Source organism: Pinus tabuliformis, chromosome 1_2 (genome assembly GCF_031772625.1).
Source record: "Pinus tabuliformis cultivar Carrire ecotype Pingquan chromosome 1_2, CPIR1, whole genome shotgun sequence".
Taxonomy (NCBI): Eukaryota; Viridiplantae; Streptophyta; class Pinopsida; order Pinales; family Pinaceae; genus Pinus; species Pinus tabuliformis.
Window position 1 is genome coordinate 1,146,895,696 of NC_142298.1, and position 26,203 is coordinate 1,146,921,898.

The 26,203-nt window shown below is 34.4% G+C and overlaps 1 protein-coding gene across 1 annotated transcript in view; it reads left to right on the top strand.

The window, feature by feature from the left end:
* The first annotated feature begins 4,499 nt into the window (after positions 1–4,499).
* Positions 4,500–26,203, top strand: part of LOC149210272 (endonuclease 2-like) — a 128,610-nt gene continuing 106,906 nt past the window's right edge. The window contains exon 1 of the mRNA XM_089394390.1: positions 4,500–4,884. Within this exon, the coding sequence (XP_089250516.1) occupies positions 4,753–4,884 (132 nt within the window). The 5' untranslated portion in view covers positions 4,500–4,752. The remainder of the gene's footprint in view (positions 4,885–26,203) is intronic.

The following is a 26,203-nucleotide window of genomic DNA, read 5'->3' on the forward strand; positions in this document are numbered from 1 at the left end:
GATGGAGACAAAGAAACTGAGGTATCTACTTCTATTTGTGCTATGAGTCTTAGATCAGGAGTTGTCTCCTGGAGATCACGCAAATAATCAGTTCCAGCAGATTCCACAATAGAGGCAGAATATGTGGCGGAAACTGAGGCAACAAAAGAAATTGTGTGGCTCAGGAAAATTCTAGAAGATCTGTAGGTAAATAAGTACATTCGACTCTACTCATGATTGACATTACCTCTGCAACAAATTTGGCCAAGAACCCAAAGTTACATGATCGAACGAAGCACATAAATACAAAATATCATTTGATCCAACATCATGTTGAAGCCAAAACAATCCATCTTCGCCATTGTTCCACTAATGAGCAGATTGCAAACATCTTCACCAAAGACCTTGGAAAAGAAAATCTTGAAAGATTCAGAACGTTGCTTGGACTCACTAGCATCCCTTCAGATTAAGGGGGGGAATGTTGACACCTAATCATAGGGATTGGGTAAATAACTGTAAATAGTGTAAATAATTGATAAGAGAAAATGAAGAGTTATCGGGAGATGAAACTCAACAATCACTCCCTCATGTATATAATTATGAACAACCCAAATGAATAAACATAATCTCATTTGAGGAGTTACCTCCTGGCTTGACAGTGCATAACATCACTGACAACAAAATCCCTAAATGGACAACATTAGGTCCATAAGTCGACCCAAAAACACATAGGTACAAATATGAAGGCTGCAAAACACAACAACAACATGTACCAGCAACATTAGAACTGAGAGGAAATGCTAAGATAAAGAGCCTCGGTTAGATGAGCGATAATGACAACATATACCTACAACAAATAACAACAGAGAAAAACTAGTGGGAGCAGGTTGACAAAGACCCTTGACACTAATATGAACCACAGACCGCCAAAGTTGAACCATGCAAACACCGCAAGGTGCCGCACTAGAGGTAGAAACTCGAAAATGTGGCACAAAAAATAGCGATAAGTAGAAAAAGGAAACGACGTATCCAAGCAAACTCATAGTAGTTCCAACCCATACTAGAAGCACCAACAATAGATACCCCGATGAAAGCGTAGAAGGCCATAACCCCAGCAGGCAAAAAAAGATGTGACAAATCGCCCAAATTTCCATAAAGAGAAACCCACAAAGGCAAAGGTGGGGGTTGCACTAGAATAATAAGAAATATCCCTAGCATAAAAAGGGATATCTCGACCAACACGAACAAATGGAGGCTCAAAATTAGGGGGTCGAGACCGCTAGGATTCTAGCTACCCGACCTCAAACACCCTCAAACATACTTCAAATTTATGGATAGGTATTATTTCTTAATAACATTAAAGTGATTACAACCTTAAACACCAAAGTATAGATCCATACATTCATATTTAAAAAATTTACACACTTTTAATCTATTTGAACCTTCATTGTTGAACTCCTACTATTTTAACCAATATTTACAATTTATACAAACTCTGATCCAATACATTATGATAATCAAAACTTAGAGATTGCAAATTATACCTATATGTCCCCTAGTTTCTCTCTCTCTTTTTTCTTCACCTTTAAAATTTCATTTCACCTCTTGAAAACTATGGAGTTAATATTTCTTTCTTAAATCATTTTTAAATTCAAAAATAATGTCTCTTTTATTATCAATGTTAATCAGATGATTTACACTAAACTAAGATATAATTTATTACCTCTTTCCCTTCATTATAATAATAATCTCAAACTATAAATCAAATTATAAATTAAAATATTCATTAGGACTTTGAAGCTAAAACCAAGATTTAATTTATTATTTCTTTCCTTCATTATAATAATCTCAAATTATTAGCCTCAAGGGTTAGCTCAATTGTTTAGGTCACGGGTTCAATTGTCTCGACACTCTCAAGGTCAGGATTTGTGATTGAGTTGACAAGAAGTGATCCTTTATACAAATATTTTGTGGACGTAACGTAACGATTAGTGATCTCTAAAGTTTGTGAACCACATAAAAAAATAAAAATAAAATAATAAAATAATAATAATAAGGTTTATGAACTACAAAAAAAATATTAAATAATAATAATAATGATCTCGAACTATGAATTAAATTATAATTTAAAATATTTATTATAAGAAATAGTATTTAGCACAAGGTTTGTGAACCACATAAAAAATAAAAAATAATAATGATCTTGAATTATGAATTAAATTATATTTTAAAATATTTATTATAAGACACAAGATTTAGCATAAGTACTTACCAAGGTTTGTGAACCACATAAAAAAATAAAAAATAATAATGATCTCGAACTATGAATTAAATTATAATTTAAAATATTTATTATAAGGCATAGGATTAGCATAGGTACCTACCATTGTACACATATACATTAAATGTTGGTGAATGTTTATAGACATTAATTCATATTAAACATAAAAACACTTCCATCATCATACATTTTACATTGTCAAGATTTTAAAAAATCATTAAAATTAATTAAATTATAACTTAATTAAATTAATTAATACACTTGTGAATATGACTTTTTTAATTAAATTAAAAAACTAAAAAACATAATTATATTTGAGAATATCAATTCTTCATCCTCATTACTAAATAAAAATATTTAGCCAACATTAAATCTTTATGGTTCATTTGATAATTATTAATAATTAAATAAAAAATTAAAAATGCTATTCAAAATAAATATATTTATAAACCTAATAAAATTTATTTCATTAAATCTTTAATCGTTAATAATTGAATAAAAATTTAAATATGCTATTCCAAAATAAATACACTTGTAAACATCTCTCTGGTTAACAACTCACTCTCTTTACCAAATTCATGCTTTAAGCGGTGTGAGTATCTGCACCGTGCTCTTTGGCAAAGAATCTGTAAAATATCTCTTTATACATAATTTTAAAATTTTCCTTTAGGTTAATTATAATCATAAGATAAATAATAGGATTAGGATTAGTCACATATTATGGCCAACCCTAGAGAAAATAAATAGGTGCAAACGATAGGATGATGACACACATATTAGATATTTACATGTAGTTAATGCTAGAAAAGTGATATCTAGGTTTCTAATAGCTTGATGAGACACCTATGAGACATTTTGGCTTAGCATGAGAAGTGATCATATAGGTGAAGGCTTTCCAAAGCACATGGTAGGTTACTTGGAAGAAGACTTTGAATACATTCAAGGGCACTGATAAAGTGGTAGGAACTTCCTTGAACTAATGTGGGGTCGGGAAGGTTGGCCTACTTGGTTGAGCAACCATAGAGCCTGGACGTTTTAACAACTCCTTTAGAAATTCCTTCCCTTCACATGCCTCAAACCATAGTTATAGCTCATTCAACTTTGTATGATTCACTTTATAATTCCCTCACCATTGCAGGAACTTGCAGAAATTCTCTCTTAACGTTTTCTGCAAACCCTAGTTATATTCCATCTGACTTTGTATAGTTGATCTCTCCTCACTTCATTTAAACATAATGAAGTTGTGTGACAAGTTTTAAAACCAGCGCATCCATAAAATGCAGAGAACGAAGCGACAATTTTTAGATCTCTTTGTATTAAATTTAGTTGGTTAGGATTAAGTAGGAATTTCAAATCTGAATTACTCGTCAAATTTGACGGTTTAGATAACTTTAACACTTAGTTTAACAAAAAAATATTAGCGATTATGAAAATTTTGTTTACTGTACTTAACCATCAAATTCCATCCCTGGATAAGATTGACAACGAAACATAACTCACAAATTTATATACAAAATGACCAAAAGTCAGCGTGTTTTGCAGCGATTGACAACGAGACACAACTGACAAATTCATTGCATAACAAGATGGTTGTTTGGTTATTTAACGACAAGGTTCCTACAGACTAGGACAATATAGCGGAATGGTAAATGCCATTAAAGAGCCATGTGCTGCCTATTGTTTGAATCTATAGCAAGCTACTCATAGAATGGTACGATTTAGAAAATCCTTCAGTGTCAGTAACCAACCCTGTGCTGCCTTTTGGTTCAATCTGTACCGTTGATAGAATCCCAAGTCAGTTGTATTTTTATATCGAACTTAGTGGAAACCAGGAAACTCATGCAGTCGACGTCCATGTAATTATAAACATGTAAATCACGCTTGTTATCCACATATTCCTTGGATATTCTTCACCTGCAAACTTGGCATATTCCCTAGATTCAAGGACTGGTCCCCCTTCACAGTCAGTTACCAGATTTAATGGAGGGAACTTTCGCATGCGCTCATAGAGATATATTAATCCGAACGAAATTCAGACAATTGCAATATACCATTGAAAAAAGGAAAAAGGAGTTGTTTAAACGGATTTGCAAAATTTAACAAGACCTAATCTTACTTTTATGAACAAGACCTCCACCTCATAAGTAAAAATCCAACATAAATGTGATAGATTACTAAAATATAACCATCTTCAGATTATTTTTATCATCACATAATATTGTTTAACCTAAAAGCATATGCCAAAAACTCACGCAACCCAGCGCTGTCTATGCAATCTGTGAAGAGTAGTTAATTGCACTAATTGGATTCCTGACATTCACATTCAAAATTTTTATAAATTGTTGTTGCAGGAGATAGAAGATGAAGGGTGTAATTATAGCTGTTGTTTTGTTGAGTAGTGTTAGCATTTCTTGAGTGAATATTGCATTAGCATCTTGCAACATAAAGCATTTTAGGAGTTACAGAAGATCATTACAGAGGTTTCAGAAATAATGGGCAAATTTGGGTGTTTAATGTGGCTTAGAACGGATTTGTTGTTTCTCCTTCTTGTTGGCGTGGCTCTTTTTCCTGTTGCCAAGGCTTGGGGAAAAGAAGGACATTATTCTACTTGCAAGATAGCTGAGGTAACTATTATTATTTCTTCTTGTTGTTGCTGCTGCAAGTCTTTTTGTCTGTAGTTTCATGCGTTTTCTCTCTGTTTGGTTGGTGTTTGGCTGTCATGGATTCCCACAACATTTCTCTGTGTGAAGATCAATTAATATTATTATTATTTCTTCTTCTTGCTGCTGCAAGTCTTTCTGTCTGCAGTTTCATGTGTTTTCTCTCTGTTTGGTTGGTCTTTGGCTGTCCATGGATTTCCACTACATTTCTCTGTGTGAAGATCAAATATGTTATGTAGGATAGAAAGATCCGACTGGTGCGTAGGTGATTCAAGATGATCCTATTGAGAAGTTCATTGAGGTTTACAGCATCGTCTTCAGGAAATCTCTTAATATCCAAATGAAGTCCTCAGTTCATAAAATTGTGATGAATACCTTTGAATAACCAACTTGTCCAGTGCAGGAGGCAGTTCTTAACTTTGATATCTTTGAAAATTTGCGTCAAAGAGCCAAAATGACTTCAGGCATTCCTTCCCCAACTCTGGTTGCATGAGAGTCAAGAACCATAGCCTCCAATCACGTGGGAATGCGCCAAAATTTGCCCTTTGATCTGTTCTGAGGAATACTAGCACTTCAAATTTACTAAAGAAATCCATGAACGTTTCCATAGTGGGTCGACTTTTGAGTAAACCAGTCACAAAATTGCTTATAACTAGGCTTGCCATTATTATTCAGGGTTATCTAGATTGTAGATTTTGGTAATGTTCATGGTTATCTAGATTGTAGATTTTGGTAATGTTCAGTAGATTTTAAGAATATTTTAAAATTTTAAAATAGAAATTTCATATTTTGAAATATTTCTAAAATGGGCCATCCAATTAAATTCAGTACATATTGCCCATTAAATTCAGTACATAGCCTAGAATAAAATCTATTAAAAATGAAAACATTTCCGATTTTCAAAGTCTGTTGAAATAAAAATGAAAACATTTCCGATTTTCAAAGTCTGTTGAAACAAAGAGAGTCTGGTTCATTCAAATATCTATAAAAACATTTCCGATTTTCAAAGACTGTTGAAACAAACTAAGAGAGTCTGGTTCATTCAAATATCCTCATTATAGATATATTGGAACCCAACAATGGAGTATCGAAACACTTTTTTACCTAAATTTTCGGAATGGTTATCACATTTTGTTAATCCGCACATGGTTGGTATCTTGTATTAAATCCCTATATATTTATGCATTTTGTTAGTTAATAATAGTATATTTTTATTTACATTCTCTTATCCCTATTCCAAGATGATAGCAAGTTTATAAGACGCATGGGATTGAGGCTTTTTGTTATTACATTTTTTTTTGGATGGATATTCATCTTTCAATATTCTCTTTGTTAAAATGTGAGGACAATGGGACACTATACACTCAAATTGGAGGAAAATAAGGACACTATCTAATTTTGTATAGAGAAAGTAGGCTATTTTATTTGAGTAGACTTCATGGTTAGGTGTTTTCTCTTAAGAAGTCACAAGTTTAAATTTAGAGGAATAGATTATATACAACTCCATAGGTTTTAGCAATCAAATGATTACATGGATGTGGGTCCATTTTCTAAGAAATGTGGGGTTCATAAAAAGTAGGCTACCTTACTTGAGTGGACCTGATGGTTAGGTGTTTTCTCCTAAAAAGCCACAAGTTCAGATTTAGAGGGGGTAAACTATGTAGACTTTAGCAATCAAATCATTACATAGGGTGGGTCCCTTTTCTAAGAAATGTGGGGTTCCCCTACACCAATTACACATCTAGCTTGGTGTGACCTTAAAATTAGATCATCATCATTATTATTATATCATTGAATATTAAAATACAAGTTCCATACTATTAATTTTCTATCTTATTCTATATCATTATGTGTATATGAGTGAAAGAGAGAGAGATTTTTTAATTATTATCACTAACACAGAGCCATGTGTTGACCCCAAATCTAACAAGCATCGAGAGGGATTAAATATTTTGAGTTGCAAACCTTTTTTTAGAGTGCAAAACTTGAAAAAAGGTTTGCGCCTTGAGAGATTTGATCCCTCTTGGCACATGATAGATATGGGGTTAACATGGATCTATGATGGTGTTATATATATATATATGGGGTAGGAATTACACTTCTGGTTAGTTTTGAGCAACACATTAATAAAATGTTTTAACCATAAGATTTATTTTTTTTATTTGAGCAAGTGAGCTTATTGGTTAAAAACATTTGATTCCTCCTAATATATCACAAGTAGAGATCGAGACGGGAATAGAGTAGACACACCTCCATATACTTTAGCAGTCAAATCACTACATGGACATGAGTTCCTTATCCCGTAAACAAGGGGGTCTTATACACCAATTTGGCGGTTCGCTTGGCTATGCACTTAAAAAGGGAAAGAAAGAAAGATAATTTCTCCGAGAGGTGCTCTACAACCTAGTATGAGAGAGATGTGTAGGCATTGGATGTTAGATGTGTAAAAGTTAGATGTTCAAGACTTAAATATGTCAATATGTTTTTAATATATATATATATATATATATATATATATATATATATATATATATATAATTGAGATAACATAGTAAATTTTGTGGAGGTTTTGAGCTTGTGTTTTTACAACCCATGGTTTTTCCCATTCTATTCTTCTTCAATGTTCAAATTACATTAAAAATAAATAAAAATAAAATAAAATAATTAATAATTAAAATAAAATTGCATAAAATAGTAAATTTATGGATGGAGATTTTTGGGCTCTAGATTTTCACAACTCATGGGTTTTCCCATGTTATTCTTCTCTAATGGTCAAATTACGTTAAAAATCAATACAATAAAAAAATAATAATTAATAATTAAAATAAATGAGATAAAATAATAAATTTACGTATGGGGGATTTTGGACTCCAGGTTTTCATAACTCGTGGTATTCTTTTCTAATGTGGCTTATTTAAAAGTATTCTTTTCTAATGTGAGACATTCATTGCAACAAAAGGTTTTACCTAGATTCGGCCAAGAAAACCACTCAATAAAGGCACAATACACAAAGAATTTACATCTTTGCATATGCATGCTTTCTATGTATGGCTTGGGAAAAACATCCCTACTCACTTTGTTACATAGTTTTCAAAGATTAGATTTTTCCAAGTCGTTTTCTATGTTATTCATTTTATTTTATATGTTTGAAATTTTAGTTATGAGTTTCTTCATTTTATTTTATATGTTTGATATTTTACTCATGAGTGTGAAGAGAAATGCAATCACCAAAAACATAAAATATGGTGCACTTAATCCTAGATTTTGTTTATATTTTTTGTTGGCATTAAAATTGATTGGACTTGATCAATTTAGACTATGTCAATTGGTTTTAACCAGTGTTTTAAAACTCCAACTCCGACACCGACTCGGCCGAGGGTCGACTCCGACTCTGACTCGGTATCGACTCGTCCGGCTCGATTTCAATGACTCGGTCGTTGTAAAAAATACATTAAATATTTATTTTTTTTTATAAAAAAACATAATTTTAAAGATTTTCATTCATGTTAACACATAGCATTAGAATATAGATGGAAGACCACATATGATCAAAGTAGGCTCATGAATATATCCATTATATCAAAATGACACCCAATGCATTGTCCAATACATACATGATCATGAATCATGATACAGAGATCAAAACAAAAACACATAACCAAGGAGGCTAGAAATGGCCTCTACAACAAAAGTAAATTGTGACCAGTACTATTGGCTAGTAGCTACTGCCAAAGGAGCCAAGATCATCTGGATCAATCTCTGGATCATCATCAAAGTCAGAGCCACACTATTAACCACTTAAGAGTTACTAAGCCCCTCAAGCTAGATGAAAAGGGCGGCCCTAGAGGTCTATCTAGTATCAACCAAGCTTATGCTTGGAGGTAAGTTATTAATGCAAGTTAACTTAGAATGTGATGCAAGGATGGAGAGTGATTTTTAGGCTAAGATTCTCTTAATGATTTAGTACTTTAAGTTATGATCAAATTTTTAACTAAGAAAACAAGTACTCGACAATAATATCCAAGAGATAATCTTAACAATAAAACAAATGCTAATATGATATCAAGATATGCCCAACAACAGAAATGATTCATCAATATGCTCAAGATAGCAACACTATAAGCTAATAGCAACAAAGTGCCAACTAGAGATAACAACAAAATACAATTTGCCATGTTTCAGTGTGAGATGCTAAAGACAAGTATCCAAAGAAGCCGTGAGATTTGTAAATGCTCTTAGTCTACTTCAATAAAAACTACCAACAATTGAGATTTTTAATCAATGCCCAAGTAGCAAGTCCCTTAGAGCCTAAGTGCCCATGTAAGGTTACCTTTCAACAAGATTTATTAGCAATGAGACAAGAGAGTTATACCAAGGCTTATTGTATCAAATATTCAACAAGATATTTATTTTCCAATGCCAACAACCTTATGAGCAAATGAGAGCACTTAAAGCTAGCTATGTATTCAATTTTTTAAATGACACAAATGAGTAACTTTAGGACAGCAGTAAGCTAACTATGAATGATAATTAGGACAGCAGAGACTACTTAAGATGCCAAGTGAGCTAGTTAATTCCAAAATGCCAACAGTGAGCTATCTCTATGCCAAATGCCTTAAACAAGCCCAAATTAATTTGAAATGCAAATGAAGAGAAAATTATGCTACTGATGAATTTTCAGATTTCAAATTACAACATTAAGATATCCAAATACCAAATATGTCAAACAGTCCCAGAATTCTTATTTTCTTTTGAATTAAATTAGAGTTTTTGAATAAAATAGGGACTGCATTAGGTTGGACAGAGGGAGAAAGGCCTGCTGCTGCCTGTTCTGGCCTCCTTTTCCCTGCGGCACTCAAGCAATTAATAAAAAAATTAAAAAAACATTGTTTTTTATGTGCCTGGGCCGCTGTACGTAACTCAGCCGGGTTAATACAGACTCGGCCGAGCCGGCTGGGTTAACACTGAGCCGGCTGGGTTAATACCGAGCCAGCCAAGTTGTTAGACAACTCGGCCGGTTTGGTATTAACCCGGCCGACCGAACCGAATACTTGGCTGGGTTGATATTTTGAGGCCTGGCTCAGACCAACTCGGCCGAGTCGGTTCCGAGCCGACCATTTTTTAAAACACTGGTTTTAACATCTACATGAAAAGTCATTGGAATATGTCTCTTAAATGTTCATAACAACTTAGTTTACATATAATTATTATTGAGTTTCATTTAGGAGATCGAATGATAACATTAAAAATAAAATTAAACCGGGGATAGCTAATATCCTTGGCTCCTGCAAAGACAGATGCATATATTTTTATTAAGTTTTACATTATAAGAGAGGAGCTTATTGGATTTTACACTCTAGCAATAGAGCTTCAAGTAGAATATACTTTAATTACTTAGCTTATATATATCAAACCAACTTAGATTCATCTTAACTCTAGATTTATTAAGCACCTAAAGGGAACAAATCTCTAGAGGTGCAAACATTTCCTTAGGTTTTGCACTAAAAAAAGAGTTTTGCACTACAAGATATTCGATCCTTCTCGGTGCTTGATAAATCCATGGTTAAATGGAACTAGGCTCGTATATACATAGTTAACATTAAATATTTTACTCAACACGACCATTGAAGTGTTTTATTTATGATCCACATTATCCGCATTAAAATATTTTTTTATTAATAAATTATTTTTAAAACATGCTCCCTCATACTGAAAAGTAAAAAACATATATCCATGAGATAATATGTCTCTATCTATATATATACATATTCAATTATTTTTATTATTAATATTAGAAAGCACTTATCAATAGAATAAGAAATATCTCTCTTTCTTTATTTATGTTTAAATTTTATGATGAAATATTTTACTTTTAGTGCATATTATGCCTATTGAATTTTGTTATTAATATTTTTAATTCATTAATATAAAAAAAAATTATTGTAATATTAAAAAACAACATTTTAATTTAATTTAATACCATTATTATTTTATTTTATTTCATTGAAACACAATTATTATTTAATTTTTGTTTTATTGAAAAATCTATTATGAAAATATATTTAGGTTTTTTATTATTCTTTTCGGCTTTTTAATATAAAATTGTAAAAATCACTCTCTGCACATTGATATATTTATTGGTGATAATTTTTTTGTATTTTGCAAATTTTCTTATTATTATTTTTAATAAAAATATTGCTATTATAATTAAAAATATTATATTAATTAAAAAACATATTAAAAATACCATTTATTAATATGAAAAATATATTCCTTCCATTCCCATTTATTTATGGAAAAAAAAATATGTTAACACACGCAACAACCCAATTTAATAATTATACATTTATTCTTTACACTGCATTTTGAAAATGACATAAATAAAGAGTATGTCGAATGGGATATAATGTAACATTCCCTCCTGTTTAATGAAAAGTAAAAATGTATTTTACGAAATATTAATATACCATTATTAATATTTGTATATTTAATTTATTAGATTGAAAAAAAATTATGGAAAAATGAAATGTTAATAAATAAAATGATTATTATTATAATATTAATTAAATATTAAGTTCAAAAGAAATGGAAAAATGATTTTATTAAAAATATTAATAAAAAAATTGTAATCCTATTAATAAATAAGAAGATTATTCATTATATATTAAAAATATATTTTTAATGCAAGTTTGATTTAATAATAAAATTAATTTTATTAAAATAAAAATGAATTTTCATATTAAATTTTATAAAATTTAGTAAAAAAGAAAATGTAATTTATAAGATTGTAAGATAATATTAAATATCGTTTTTATAAGCTTTTTAATAGTCTTGGAAGGTAAATGTAACAAAGTTTTCAAATGAAAAACAAAATTCAACATCACAAAGGATCTCTTACATAGTTGTTTCATATTATATTCTCTTAAGAAATGAAATGATACGAAACAAGCACAGGCCAGAATGTAAGGAGAGTAATCTAGAGACCTTAGAAGTAAAGAAACAAAAGATCATAGTTGAGTTAACTCATCAATCAGAATGCATGAAAAATGAAAAGTATCAACAATGGCCAGCCAAAAATTCCATCCCCCTTTGATCATAAAGTTAAAGACAAGAAAAAACAATAGTTGAAAAGTAAAAGGAGGGGCTTTCAAGTCTTAATGACTTGGGAAGCTATTGGGGCCTCAATAGAAACCTTCCAATTTTTTCCTAACATTTGACATGGAGGAAAATAACCTTATGATGTGGTTATGGCCCAAGATTGGTTATCAATCCAATATATGCATAACTCCTATATAGGTAAGACTTGACTAACTCTAGGTTAAGTCAGTGTGAATGGTTTCACTAACATTGTGTCACATGTGCACTTTATTGGAGATTTCTTCTATCTCTTAGCATCACCAAGTGTTGAAATCCATGAAAGAAATAAAGTAATCAGTACAATGTGCCAAGATATGGAAGTATTTCCTTAACTTTCTCCTGAGAGCAACACTTGTCTTTGCATAGTAGTTCCCCTTAGAATCCTAACTACCAAATTTCTTGATGACCCATTATATTCATTATATCTTCTTTCATAGAATCATGTGTTATGTTAATCCTCTCAAGCATCTAATGTCAAGTGTTCCATGGAAGTTAATACTAAGTACTCTTCTTCATCATCAAGAATAGATGGTTCATAGAGTTTCAAGTTCTCTATATTTAATATGATGTGAATGAACATATATGGATGTAAGTTTATAAGCATTTTGTCTACATTTTCTAATACTTCAAAATGCCCATATCTTAAGGCTTTATTTTCTTCCATGATCTCTACAACCTTTCTTTATTCAGATGCAACCAAACTCATTATCCTACCTCGAATACATTTCCAATCATGTTTTAATCATGCATGGCCTTGTATTTCTCTTAGGATTTTTCTAATTTCTTTTGAATATGTAAGTGTATTTGCTTAATCCTACCCATAAACTTCTTGACCTTCAACACATCACTTGAGGCTCCTACTTTCTTTACTTCATGTAAACTAGACACAATATCTAAAGGTGAAGGTGGAAGATATTTAAAACAAATTTTTCAAAGGGAAACTTACCAATGTAACTATTAATAACCTGATTGTAAGAGTGTTTTATATAACAATTTTGTAATGTTGTGTCCTTGGATGTTTTTTATTGTACCTCTAAAAGGTTGAACCAAATTCCTTATCGCCAACTCCATCTGCCATTTATTTAGGGATGGAAGGTTATATATCTCTTCAATTTAGTATCCAAATTCTCCCATGCTACACTTCAAAACATACCAAGGAAACTATTATCTTTATTAGAGGTGATACCCTTTGATATCCTAAAGTGCATCTAGACCTTTTCAAAGTAAAAACCTACTACTTCTTGTCCTTTAGTAGTCTTTTTTCAAGGCATCAAGGCACACATCTTATTAAACATATTGACTACCATAGATAATTAGTTCTACCCTCTTCTTGTCATTAATAGATCCTCAACAAATTTCATCAATATACTTTCTCGAATTCTTAGAGATATTGAAGTACATTATATAGTCTTTTTTTCCTTTTACTTGGTTTGTGGATACAACTGATATATCATCTCTAATAAATCTAACTACTTCCTACATCTCAAGCTAGTATACATACCTCTATTAGTTGGTCACGATCTTCCCCACACCAAAATTGTTAGAAGTTTTGAAGTTGTGGTTCCCTCTATTCAATTACATTCTTTTATCCCTTTAAGACACACAACTTCCCCATGTTGTAGAGTAATCCACCCAAGAGGTTGTAATCAACTCTGTTGTTTTTATTTTCTATTTTATGTTGACCTTGTAGCTACTAATTCACACATTTTGACACCTCATCTTCAAATAACTCTTATTTACATGCTTCATGGGTGAATGTTGCTATGTGCATAATTGTGACTATCACTATAATTTTTGGAGTTAGCAGTGTTGATACCACATGTGTCAAATTGTTAATTATACCCTTTTTATATTCGATTATTAGACAAAATTGTTGTAGAAATCTCATATACTCTAAATTTTTTTATTGCTAGAGATTACTCTTGGTTTGTATATATTGTAGAGGTTGGTGATCAATATAGATAATGGTGTCCTTGACCAATAAGTAATGTTTCCACTTCTTTACTATCTACAACATGACATAAAGATCCTCATCATAGACAGGGTATTTTAGTTCTACCTCATGGAACAACTTTGAACAATAGAAAATCATTTTTATACCTTGCATTAACACTACCTGCATAAGATTCACACTTGGATCAATTTCCTTTTCAAATGGCCTCTATGGGTTGTGAAATCTTAAGAATGATACTTTACTAAAATTCTACTTCAAATTCTCAAATTCTTTATGCTAACTCTTACCCCACTAGAAACTCTTACCATTAGATGATATAACATGGGGTGTTGCTACCACAACAAAAAATGATATTGTGGGATTTCTTAAATATTAGATTCATCCCACAAAACCTTGACTTTAGTGGCATTAGTAGGGGTGTATCATTTGAGGATGAACTCTATTTTTGTAGGATCAATTTCCAAATCACCTTCACCAACCATGTATTCCAATTACACCAAGAATTCTTTGGCAAATTCATACTTCTTCATATTCACTAGCAACTTGTGATTCCTCACGATATCCATTATATACTTCAAATATACAATAAGCTCATCCAACGTAAAATTTAATATTATCGTGTCATATAAATATACCATGGAAAATGAATCTCTAAATGGATGAAACATGTCATTCATTATAGGCATAAAAGTTGTTGAGAATTCATCAAACAAAAATGTGTCACTATCCATTTGTATATACCTTGCCTTGTCTGGAAGGATTTTTCCCATTTATATTTTTCTTTAATATGAACATGTTGGTGTATATATTTCAAATCTAACTTGATGAATAATTTTGCATGTTATGGCTAATCCCACAAACCATTGGTCTTGGAAAAGGGCACCAATCACAAAGGATGATATTATTGATATCTTTGTAATCAATAAAAATTCTTGATATCTCTTCCTTCCTAGAATCCAAAATAAGTTATAACAAGTGACCCATAAGGAGAGATACTTAGCTTTCTAATTCCTACTCCAACAAATCTTGGAACTTCTTCTTTTGATTCAAATATGAACTTCTTCTACAATCCTATGTTTGGTAAAGTGTAATCTAGTAGTAATTATACCTTATGCTCCACTTCCCTCTTTGTTAGCATTTGTTTTAGCTCATGGAACACTTCTTTCAACACCCACAAAGGCTCTGCCAATTGTTATTTCTACTTTTTCATACTTCCTTCTAAGGATTCCTTCACTCCCATATATTTGGTATGTTCTTTCTAGTTCTATGAAAAAGAAGAATAGTATATACTCCTTGTATGAGTTGAACAATTTTTTAGCTTGGTGGGCACTCACCAAAGAGAGATCTTAGACTTCCCTCATGGGAACAGATGATGAAGAATTTCACATTTTTTACCTAGTGGTATTGACTGGCCCTCCTCATTAAGATGACATCCCTCATACAATATAGGGGCTACCAAACACTGAAACCACAAACACCAAGGAGCACTGCACCAACTTCCACTTCACCAATAAAATTTTCACTAATAACAAAACTAAGCTGATAATGCTTAGTAACTTTTAACTCAACATCATTATTCATCCATCCCAATGGGTACAAATGAGGATGACCATGCACCAAGCTTACTTACCAAGTCCTCTACAATTAGGTTATTCTTATGAACCAATATTGATCAAAGAATCTACCTTGTTCTTCTTATCTAAATCTAGATATGGAATAATCTCATCATCTCCTTTACCTCATTATGATGAAGGTTGTTTAGGTTCACTTCCTTTTGCATTGTTCTGTAGATATTTTTCTTGTGCAATCTAAGATATTATCTATCCTACTCCCATGCTTAGAAGATTCGTATTCTTGCATTGTCCTTATTTGTGATTCTCAACTCTTGATGTAACTCCCAACATTTTCTTTGTTGTGACCATAAATATTGCAATTGTGACAAAAGTTAGTAATTTTTCCTTTCTTGTTGAGTAGCTTTGGAAGGTCTTCTACATAGCCTAGTGTCGTTCATGTAGGAGAAGAAGTCCTCTTTAGGTAGTTGTTCGAAAGGAGCAACTAATATGATCTCCTTCCCAAGTTTTGACCTAGGAAAAAGTACATTGATTAGTTATTTAATTAAAGTTGACTTTGGGATAACGTTTTTCTAAGAATGAATAGTTGATTATTTAAGTGAATTATATCTAATACCTACTATTGATCAAAGAAAGCTAGGATTTAATCCTAGCCCTCAATCACTTTGGAGATTAGGGATTTGGCTCATGGAGAAATTACAAAGAGAACATATGGGAGAGGATGAAGACATATTACATTGTAATTGTTGAGAGAGTGATTTTCTCAAGGAGTGAGAGACTCTAGGACTGAAGAGAAGGGAAAAGGATCGCAACAAGGAAATGTTGGGAGAAATTTTCAGGGAGGCCAAGTTTAGGCGAGAGGTCAAATTACTGGAGAGGTGGACCGAAATTGTAAGGGCCAGTTTTCTCAAGTGCGCAAGTGCCATACAAGGTGAGAAGAAGGGTCCAAGTTTGTTGGTGAGATAAGCCGATTTATCTAGGGTTGGAATCTTCCAAGAGGGTCGAGTTCTAGTAGGTCAAATTCCTTGAGCCCGAATTTATGGAGGGTTCAATTTCCAAGTTCCAACAACTATAATTTTTCTGTGGGTATAGCCCTAGTTTTTCTGAGTAATATAAACTGAAGGAATTTTTTTTTGGGCATAATTTTTCTTTTGTAGTGTGACTGATTAATTTCCCTATTTTATTTTTACTACAAGTTTACTTTCTAAAAGTTAAAAACCAATAATTTTATTTTCTAGCAATTTTCAAATTTTATTGAGTAAATAATTTCTAGGTATAAGATAATTGTTAAGGTATAGATAAACTAGATCTAGTATTAAATATTTAACATTTTTTGGAAGCACTATGTTCGTCATATTGCTTTCAACCACCTAGAAGAACTTTTATCTTGTTGTCTTCAATATATTGAGCTTATATGCATGGACCTTATGTATAATATTAGGATTCAATAGCATGACTTATCCCCTTTTATCGTTGTGAAGCCAAAATGTTACTTGATGTACACATCTAGGTTTTTGGGAAAGATTTATAACTGGATGGCTTACTTGTAATCTTTGTAGCAAAATTTTGTACACTTTTCCCTTTCCTCTGTTGGATATAGTTACATTTGATTGCATGGACATTTTCATACTTAATAGAGTAAAATTGAGACTTAAGGAGGCCCTTTAATATCTCACAATTGGTTTTGCTTTCGTTCCCTCTATATTCTAAGTGTCTCATTATAACTTTCCCATCATCTATGTGCATGACCTTCTAGGCCGACTCTTGCAATCCTATTCATCTTGCTTTCACATATTATGCACACTGAAATAGACTACTAATTGTTGCAACAATTGATTTAACTTAATTTCTTCTATCTCACTTTTATAGAGCTTCATGTTGACCTTTCCTCCCACTTTGAATAAGGGTTGAGAAGAATTGTTATTAGAGTTCTACTTTTCAAGTTTTGGTTCTTCTTTCTCTTTACTTGAATTTCCCATTCTTCTAATATCTCATGAGTGTTGGAGTGCTTTAGAAAGGGATCAATGTTGCTCATAAGAATAGTTACTAGTAACTATTGGAAATATCTACGAATCGAGCTTCCAACCTTGTAAATTTTAAATCTCTTCATCAATAACTTTTTCCCTATGCTCCTATGTCATTTTTTAGGCTTATCACTACATATTTTTTCCTCTTGTGTTCATATATAGATCAAAATGGTGGATATGCCACTTGGATTTAGATTTGTTGAGTAGGGTAATTATATATTACACTTAACAAACACAAATGCCTCAACAAAACAACTATGATACCATACCATTTATGAACTACCTTAGATATTCTAATGGATGGTTCATTAAAATATATTTAAAATGATTTTTGTTATACAACGAATGTATACTCAATTTCACAACATTTTTTCTTATAATTAGCCATGAAGCATTCACTTAATGAACCTATGGCATAATACACACAGTAATGGGATATTAAAGAATTTCCCTCTAATTTCACTAAATATTGATAAATACCTCCCAAAATCCATTTTTAAAGCCCCCTCCCAATACATCTTTCCAATAAAAAATATCCTTATTTTTACTAGATATCCATAATTTTTACTAGATACCCCTTTTTATAACCCCCAATACCTATAAGCTCCATTATACTCTACACGCCCCCATGCCCCCAACTCTACAATGCCTAAAATATGTATTGATTTAATTCTTCCCAATTTTGCAGCCCCCTTTATGAATATATGTGATAATGCATTGGTCAACAAGGTGAAGCCCCCTTGTGCTTAGCTTAAAAAACTAACCACAACATTTAATAAATAAAATCATTTAATATGTTGCAAAACTATTGAACACTAAATTTATCTTGAAGAACATCATATTGTGAAAGCTCAAGTGAAATGAAGAATTGTGCCTTTCTTATTCATATAAATATAGATTATAATGAAAGATATAAAGAAATTATAAGCTCATTGTGGAGCTAATAGACACTATGATCTTTATAGTCTCTTTTAAATTGCATTTATTTCTTTCCTTAGTGATTTCTCTCTTACTTATTGACAATGTTTCTGTGTGTTTCTACTAAAACTAGGATGGAATCATATGGATACAATCACTTAGTTGACCAACCTAGTGTCTTTTTGAACTTGCAAGGAACTTAGTGCAATATAAATAGAAAAAAGGATTTATCTTGATTAATATCAATTATTGCATGATCTTATATACTTCGCATAATGCAATTAAAATATAGTTTTAGAATCTATTCTAAACTTAAATATAAATTTGTAGTAAAAAGAATCAATAACATTCTTAATATTTGATGTAAATAATGGCACTTCATAGATTATAATCTCCAAAAATCATATTCATAACTCAACATATCCCTTCATATACTAAGTAATAACGAAGAATGAGTTGATCCTGTAACACACTAATTTTGTAGCAACTAGTTCTGTAGCATATCAATTCTACAACAACTAAAATGAAAACATACAATAAACTTAAAGAAAATATATAGGATAGTTAAGTAATCGAAGATAAAAACTAACTTACTAAAACTACATATTGATGCACAATAATAACATAGTGCCTTACCTCAAGTGGGCCTACCTAATGCTTGGCATGTGCTTGGTCTTAGTTAATTAATTAATGAATGAAGGTATTACAGACTCATGCGGTGGTATGTGTCTATGTTATCTTATGCAACGGATCAATAATATTGCAAAATACACAGACACTGGAAAATGGAAAACAGTAAGAGAAACATAGCAAGCAAATACAAGAACACAACAAATTAATAAGGAGTTCACCCAATCCTCCTGGGCTATGTCTCCAGTCCAGCTTTCAATGGTGGCCTTCTTTTATTGTGTCTTTAAGCAGAGTTTTTACAATGAGGAGCTCAATTGAGTCTCCTGAAACAGATGATGCTTAGTAGGGTGGTTCTTGGATTCCCTAAGCCACTAGAGTGCACAGACTCCCCCTTACTAAGTCTCGACCTCAACTGGTCTTGATGGGATGAGTCCAATTTGGTACTCCGTTCCCGACAGATATCCCCTCAGGGATTGCTCGAACCTCTCAAGCCTTTTGTCTGCTCGATGCTGCCGTACTCTGAAGGTCAGCTTGGCTCTCTATTCTCTGATTCTTGCTTTTTATCTGTTTTGTTCTCTTTTTCTCTGCCTTCTTTTTCTCTATTTGTCCATGGCTTAAAGCCAATTCGTCCCTTTGATTGTTCGCTTCCTCTTCCGTCTCTTCGGATCACCTGCTGTTGTTCGCTTGGAATTCCCTGCCTCTGCATCATCGCCACTGTGTAACGTCTCACAGTGAATTGGCCACTTGTCCTCTCACGAACTGCGCCAGCTCTTCCTCAAACAGTTTAGTATTTCGGTTACTCTGCGAAATGATTCATCCGCCAACTCAGTGGTCAGATCGGACTTCAGATCTTTATATGTCGTGGCTTATTCCGCCATCGAATCCGGTTTCTCATTGGGCGCAACCTTCGCCGTTAGATCTGGAACGCCCAGATCCTACGATGTTCGCTCTTATCACGTGGTTGATTTGCTCGGATGTAGCCCGCGATGAGATCAGTTTTCTCTCTCATCCGCCGGACACGCGTCATTCGCTATATGGAATCACTGGGTCTCCTGACAATTCCTCTTACCGCCCAACACGCCTCCGATATTCTGTTGGTTTTGGAGTGCGGGACCCGCCTTTCGCTTTAGCGCTTTTCCCACGGTTTTCGGCTTCCCTTGTGACCGAGCGCTCAGGGATATTCCATTTCGAGGGGTTTTTCCCAGCAATGCGCACCTCCATTTTCTGATCCAGACTTCCTAACTACTACTTTGTGCCACTGCACGGTCTCCATGGGCCTCGGTCAGCGCGCTTTGACCGAGGTCCTCGTTGTTCCTTGCTGGCTACAAACTGCCACTATCCATAGGTCCTTCCTGATAGCTCTTTGTTCACAAGTTTCTGAAGTCTGTCATGATTTGATACAGTCATAGAACTCTGATAATTTTCATGGATCCAATTCGGATCATGACCTTCCCACTGAAAAAGCTTTTGGACCACCAAAAGTCAGCTTTCAAGCATCAACTAAGTGAGGGTACAATTGTCTCACTTGTCCAATCTCTATCCACTTTGCACTGCTCGGCTTTGAACCCCTGAGCCCAACTCTGAGGTACTCAACATTTCCCTTGCACGTCGTCCTCACCTTCTTGTCCAGAACTGTGTCTTCCTGCAATTCATTAAGATATTCAGGTAACAGGTCATCAATAGAAGGAAATTGACTTTGCTCTTTGGGATCCTCAATTAGTGAAGGTTTAAACAATCTTAAGCAATCTGCATTCACGACTGAGTAGATGTGCATGTAAGCTGGTAGATCAAGGCGAAAATCATTCTCACCAATTTTCTCAAGTATCTTGAAGGGTCCATACCTGATAGGCTTTAGCTTTTTACCTTCACCTTGCATTCTGTCCTTGCTGATATACAGCCAGACTTGGTCACCAACTTGGAAACTATGCTCCATCCGATGCTTGTCATGCCTTGCCTTGTATTTGGCTTGGCTCTTTTCCAGCTGTTCCTGTACTACCTGGTGGATCTCTTGGATTTGTTCAATGAACCTAGTTGCCTTGTCCACATCATTGTGTCCCTCAACTATGGTGTCTTTACCAAAGACAAAATCCAAAGGATACCTTGGTGTGAAACCAAAACAGGTCTCAAAAGGAGATCTTTGTGTAGAAGAATGTTTTGCTCAGTTGTAAGCATGTTGCACATAACATAAATGTTCATCCCAAAGCTTAGGATGCTTGCTGCAATATCCCCTGAGCAACTGGATCACTGTCCTGTTGACTACTTTTGTTTGGCCATCAATTTGTGGATGAAAAGTTGTGCTTTTCTTCAGTTTGGTGTCCATTAGTTCCCACAGACTTGACCAAAACTTCCCCACAAATCGGGTGTCTCGATCAGATACAATGGAAGTGGGTAATCCAAAATGAACCCATACATGTTGAAAGAACAGTTTTGCAGTTTGTTCAGTTGTAATTTGTTTATTACAAGGTATCAAAATACACATTTTGCTGAACCTATCCACAACAACATACAGATAATCATGACCTTTCCTAGATTTCGGCAGTTCTCCAACAAAATCCATAGAAACACTTTCCCAAGGATGAGAAGGAACTGGTAATGAGTGTACAAGCCTAGTTTTCTATCTGCAACTTTATTGTGTATGCCCTTTTTATATCTGATGACTAAATGAAACTGTTGTAGAAAACCCATCCATCTATAGTGCCTTAATTGTTGCAACTTAGTTTGGGAGTGTAGATATTGAAGTGGTTGATGATCAGTATGTATTACTGTCTCTTTCCCATTAAGTAATGTTTCCACTTTTTCACACTCCGTACTAATGCATACAATTCTTTATCATATGTAGGATAGTTAACTACTGCAGAATTAAATGTCTCAGCATGATAACATATGGGTTTACCGTGCTATGTCAACACTGCTCCCATGGCATAGTCACTGGCATCCGTTTGGATCTCAAATGGTCTTTGAAGATCAGGCAGTGCTAGTACAGGTGATGTACTAATATTTTCTTTTAAGGTGTCGAAGGCTTTCTGCTGTTTGCCTCCCCATTGAAACACCTTGTTCAATCCTGTTAAAGAATGTAAGGGAACTGCAATTAAGGAAAAGTTAGAAATGAACTTTCTCCAATATTGTGTTGCTGCTAAGAAGCTCCTAACTTCTGTAGCAGATTTGGGTTTAGGCCAGTTCACAATGACTGCCACCTTAGAGGGATCTATCTTCAATTCACCACCCCCTACTATACGTACCAAATAATTCAAAGATGTTTTGCCAAATTCACATTTTGAGAGTTTAACATAAAGTTTTTCTCTTTTCAAAACATCTAGTGTCTTCTTAACATGCTTTAAATGTTCTTCCCACGTTTTGCTAAATATCAGAATGTCATCCAGATACACAATAACAAAATCATCAAGAAAAGGTCTGAGTACATCATTCATTAATCTCATGAAAGTAGCAGGAGCATTAGTTATGCTGAAAGGCATAACCAACCACTCATACAATCCCTGCTTTGTTTTGAAAATAGTCTTCCATGCATCTTGTTCTGCCACTCTGACCTGGTGATATCCACTATGCAAGTCTCGCTTGGAAAAATAAACAACTTCTTTTAATTGATCTAACAGATCATCTATGTGAGGAAGGGGATAATGATTTTGATTGTTATCTTATTTAGTGCTCGGTAATCAATGCACATTCTCCACGAGCCATCTTTCTTTCTCACCAAAATGATTGGTGACCCACATGGTGATGTGCTAGGTCTGATGAACCCCTTCTCGAGCAACTCCTGCACCTGCTTCTTGATTTCTGCATTCTCTAAAGTGGACAACCTGTACATTCCAATGTTAGGCAATGGAGCATCTTGCTGCAAAATAATATCATGCACTATTTCCTTTCTGGGTGGCAGACCTTTACGTTCCTGAAACAAGATATCATACTCTGAAACAACCTTTTCTAAATCAGCTTGCTGTTTAGCATTACAGCCCTCAAATACATTGGTTTTATCAGGTTTCTTTTCCTTTACAACCATCAGTAAGAATTGTTTGCATGAATTTATCATTCGTTTCATCTGCCCTGAGTTTATGAGAGTGTAATTATTCTTGAGCTTATGAGCTCTTACAAAGTATTCGATTCCATCTTTAACAAGTAGATACTTGTTCTCAGCTCTATAGAAAATAGCTTTTCTGTCATACAAGTAAGGACTTCCTAAAACAATTCCACATATATCCAAAGGAATTATGTCTAACTCAACCTCATCTACAAATGCTGACCCAAAAGAAAACTTGAGTTTGCATTGTCTAGTCACTTGTAGTTGTGCTTTATCATTTAACCATCCTAATGGGTATGGTTTCTTGTGAGGTGTAGTCACTAATCCCAACTTCTTTACAATTGCTTCAGAAATTAAATTTACTTGTGAGCCACTATCAAACAAAGTATCAATCTTTTGATGTTTGGAAACAACTCGAATATGGAAAAGCTCATGTCTTTTTCTCTCATTTTCTTCATCAATAGTAGATTGTGCAGAATTACTAGTAGATGCTTCAGAATTCTTACCTTTTATACCTGTGGTTGCAATGGTTGTTTCATCTCCTGAGTTTGACCCCAAATCTTTCTGAATAGCTGCAACAGTCTTCTTCTTCTTGCCCTCGAACTTCTTAGGTCTCAGCTCTGGATGCATAATCCAACAGTGCTCATCATCATGCCCATCCTTCTTACAGTGAGTGCATGAGGATTTGCTTTTCTGTGTAGTATTAGCCTTCCTTGATTTCCATTTCTGTTTTCTTTTCTCCTTATTCTTGCTTGCAGTGGGTTGGGATGATCCCCCAACTTTTGGATTTCCATTCTTTCCTCTAGCTTCTAGATGAGTAGCTTGTACAAATACCTCATCTATACTAGTGGGATTAAACATGAGGATAGTGTGCCTCATGTAGCTGTGTAGACCACCAATGTACTTCAACAGAGTCTCAGGTGAGTCTAATGAGATTCCTAGAATCAATGCTCTCTTTCTAAATTCTTGGGTGTATCCCTGTACACTTTGCCCTTTCAACTGTCGAAGAGTTTGCCAGCTCATCATGGCTTGCTGCATGTAGGCCAATGGATAGAACTGCTTTTTGATTGCAGAAACAAATTCACTCCAGACAGAAATAGTCTTACCATGTCTCTTCATGTCAGCTTGGGTCCTGCCTTCCCACCAAACCAAGGCAGTGCCTCCAAGGCGTAGGCTTGCCAGCTGAATCTTGCTCTTGTCTGAATCAATACTCTACACTCTGTAATAAACATCAATTTGTCTAATCCAATTGTCCAACTTTTCTGCATTCAACTCTCCATCATATATAGGTAAATCAAATTTAACATCTAATTTAATCAGAGATGTCTTCTTTTTATGTTCAGGGCTATTAGGAAGCTTTCCTCTTTCCCTTTGCCTTTTGAGTGGTCATGAAGGAGAGACTCATCTTCTCCTTTGTCTTGTTTGGAGCCTGATGAATCTTCATCCTTATGTTTTCTAAAGTCCCTATACATTTCCTCTACCATGGACCTTATGGCTAGGAAACTATCTATGAATTGAGGGTCTGGCCCCACAGAACCTTCCTTTGACATTGTCTTCTGAGGATAGACTCTCCCAATTTCAAGATTAGTTTCGACCAACTCTCCTTCTCCTAATTTGAGCTTTGATCTAGTTACCATTCAACAGCTAAATCCAACACAAGCTTGTCTAACCTTAACAACCTAAAGCTCTGATACCACTTGATCTAATAATCACTCGTGAGTGATCTCAATTAATTAATTAATTAATGAAGGTATTACAAATTCATGCGCTGGTGTGTGTCTATGTTATCTTATGCAATGGATCGATAAGATTACAAAATACATAGACACTGGAAAATGGAAAACAATAAGAGAAACATAGCAAGAAAATACAAGAACACAACAAATTAATAAGGAGTTCACCGAATCCTCCTGGGCTACGTCTCCGGTCCAAATTTTAGTGGTGGCCTTCTTTTATTGTGTCTTTAAGCAGTGTTTTTACAATGAGGAGCTCAATTGAGTCTCCTGAAACATATGATGCTTAGTAGGGTGGTTCTTGGATTCCCCAAGCCACTAGAGTGCACAGACTCCCCCTTCCTAAGTCTCGACCTCAACTGGTCTTGATGGGATGAGTCCAATTTGGTACTCCGTTCTCGACAGATATCCCCTCAGGGATTGCTCGAACCTCTCAATCCTTCTGTCTGCTCGATGTTGTCGTACTCTGCAGGTCAGCTCGGCTCTCTGTTCTCTGCTTCTTGCTTTTTCTCTATTCTGTTCTCTTTTTCTCCCTTCTTGTTCTCTGTCTGTCCATGGCTTAAAGCCAATCCGTCCCTTCGACTGTTCGCTTCCTCTTCCGCCTCTTCGGATCACCTACTGTTGTTCGCTTGGAATTCCCTGCCTCTGCGTCATCGCCACTGTGTAACGTCTCACAGGGAAGTGGCCACTTGTCCTCTCACGAACTGTGCCAGCTCTTCCTCAAACGGTTCGATATTTCGGTTACTCTGCGAAATGATTCATCTACCAACTTAGCGGTCAAATCGGACTTCAGATCTTTATATGCCGTGGCTTATTCCTCCGTCGAATCCGGTTTCCCATCGGGCGCAGCCTCCGTCGTTAGATCTAGAGCCCCCAAATCCTACGGTGTTCGCTCTTATCGCGTGGTTGACATGCTCGGACGTTAGCCCGCGATGAGAGCGGTTTTCTCTCTCATCTGCCGGACACACGTCATTTGTTGTATGGCATCGCTGGGTCTCCTGACAATTCTGCTTATCGCCCAACACGCCTCCGATATTTCACCGGTTTTGGAGCGCAGGACCCGCCTTTCGCTTTAGCGCTTTTCCCATGGTTTTCGACTTCCCTTGTGACCGAGCGCTTGGGGCTATTCCATTTCAAGCAGTTTTGCCTAGCGATGCGCACCTCCGTTTTCTGATCTAGACTTCCTAACTGCTAGTTTGCGCCACTGCGCGGTCTCCATGGGCCTCGGTCAGCACGCTTTGACCCAGGTCCTCGTCGTTCCTTGCTGGCTACAAACTGCC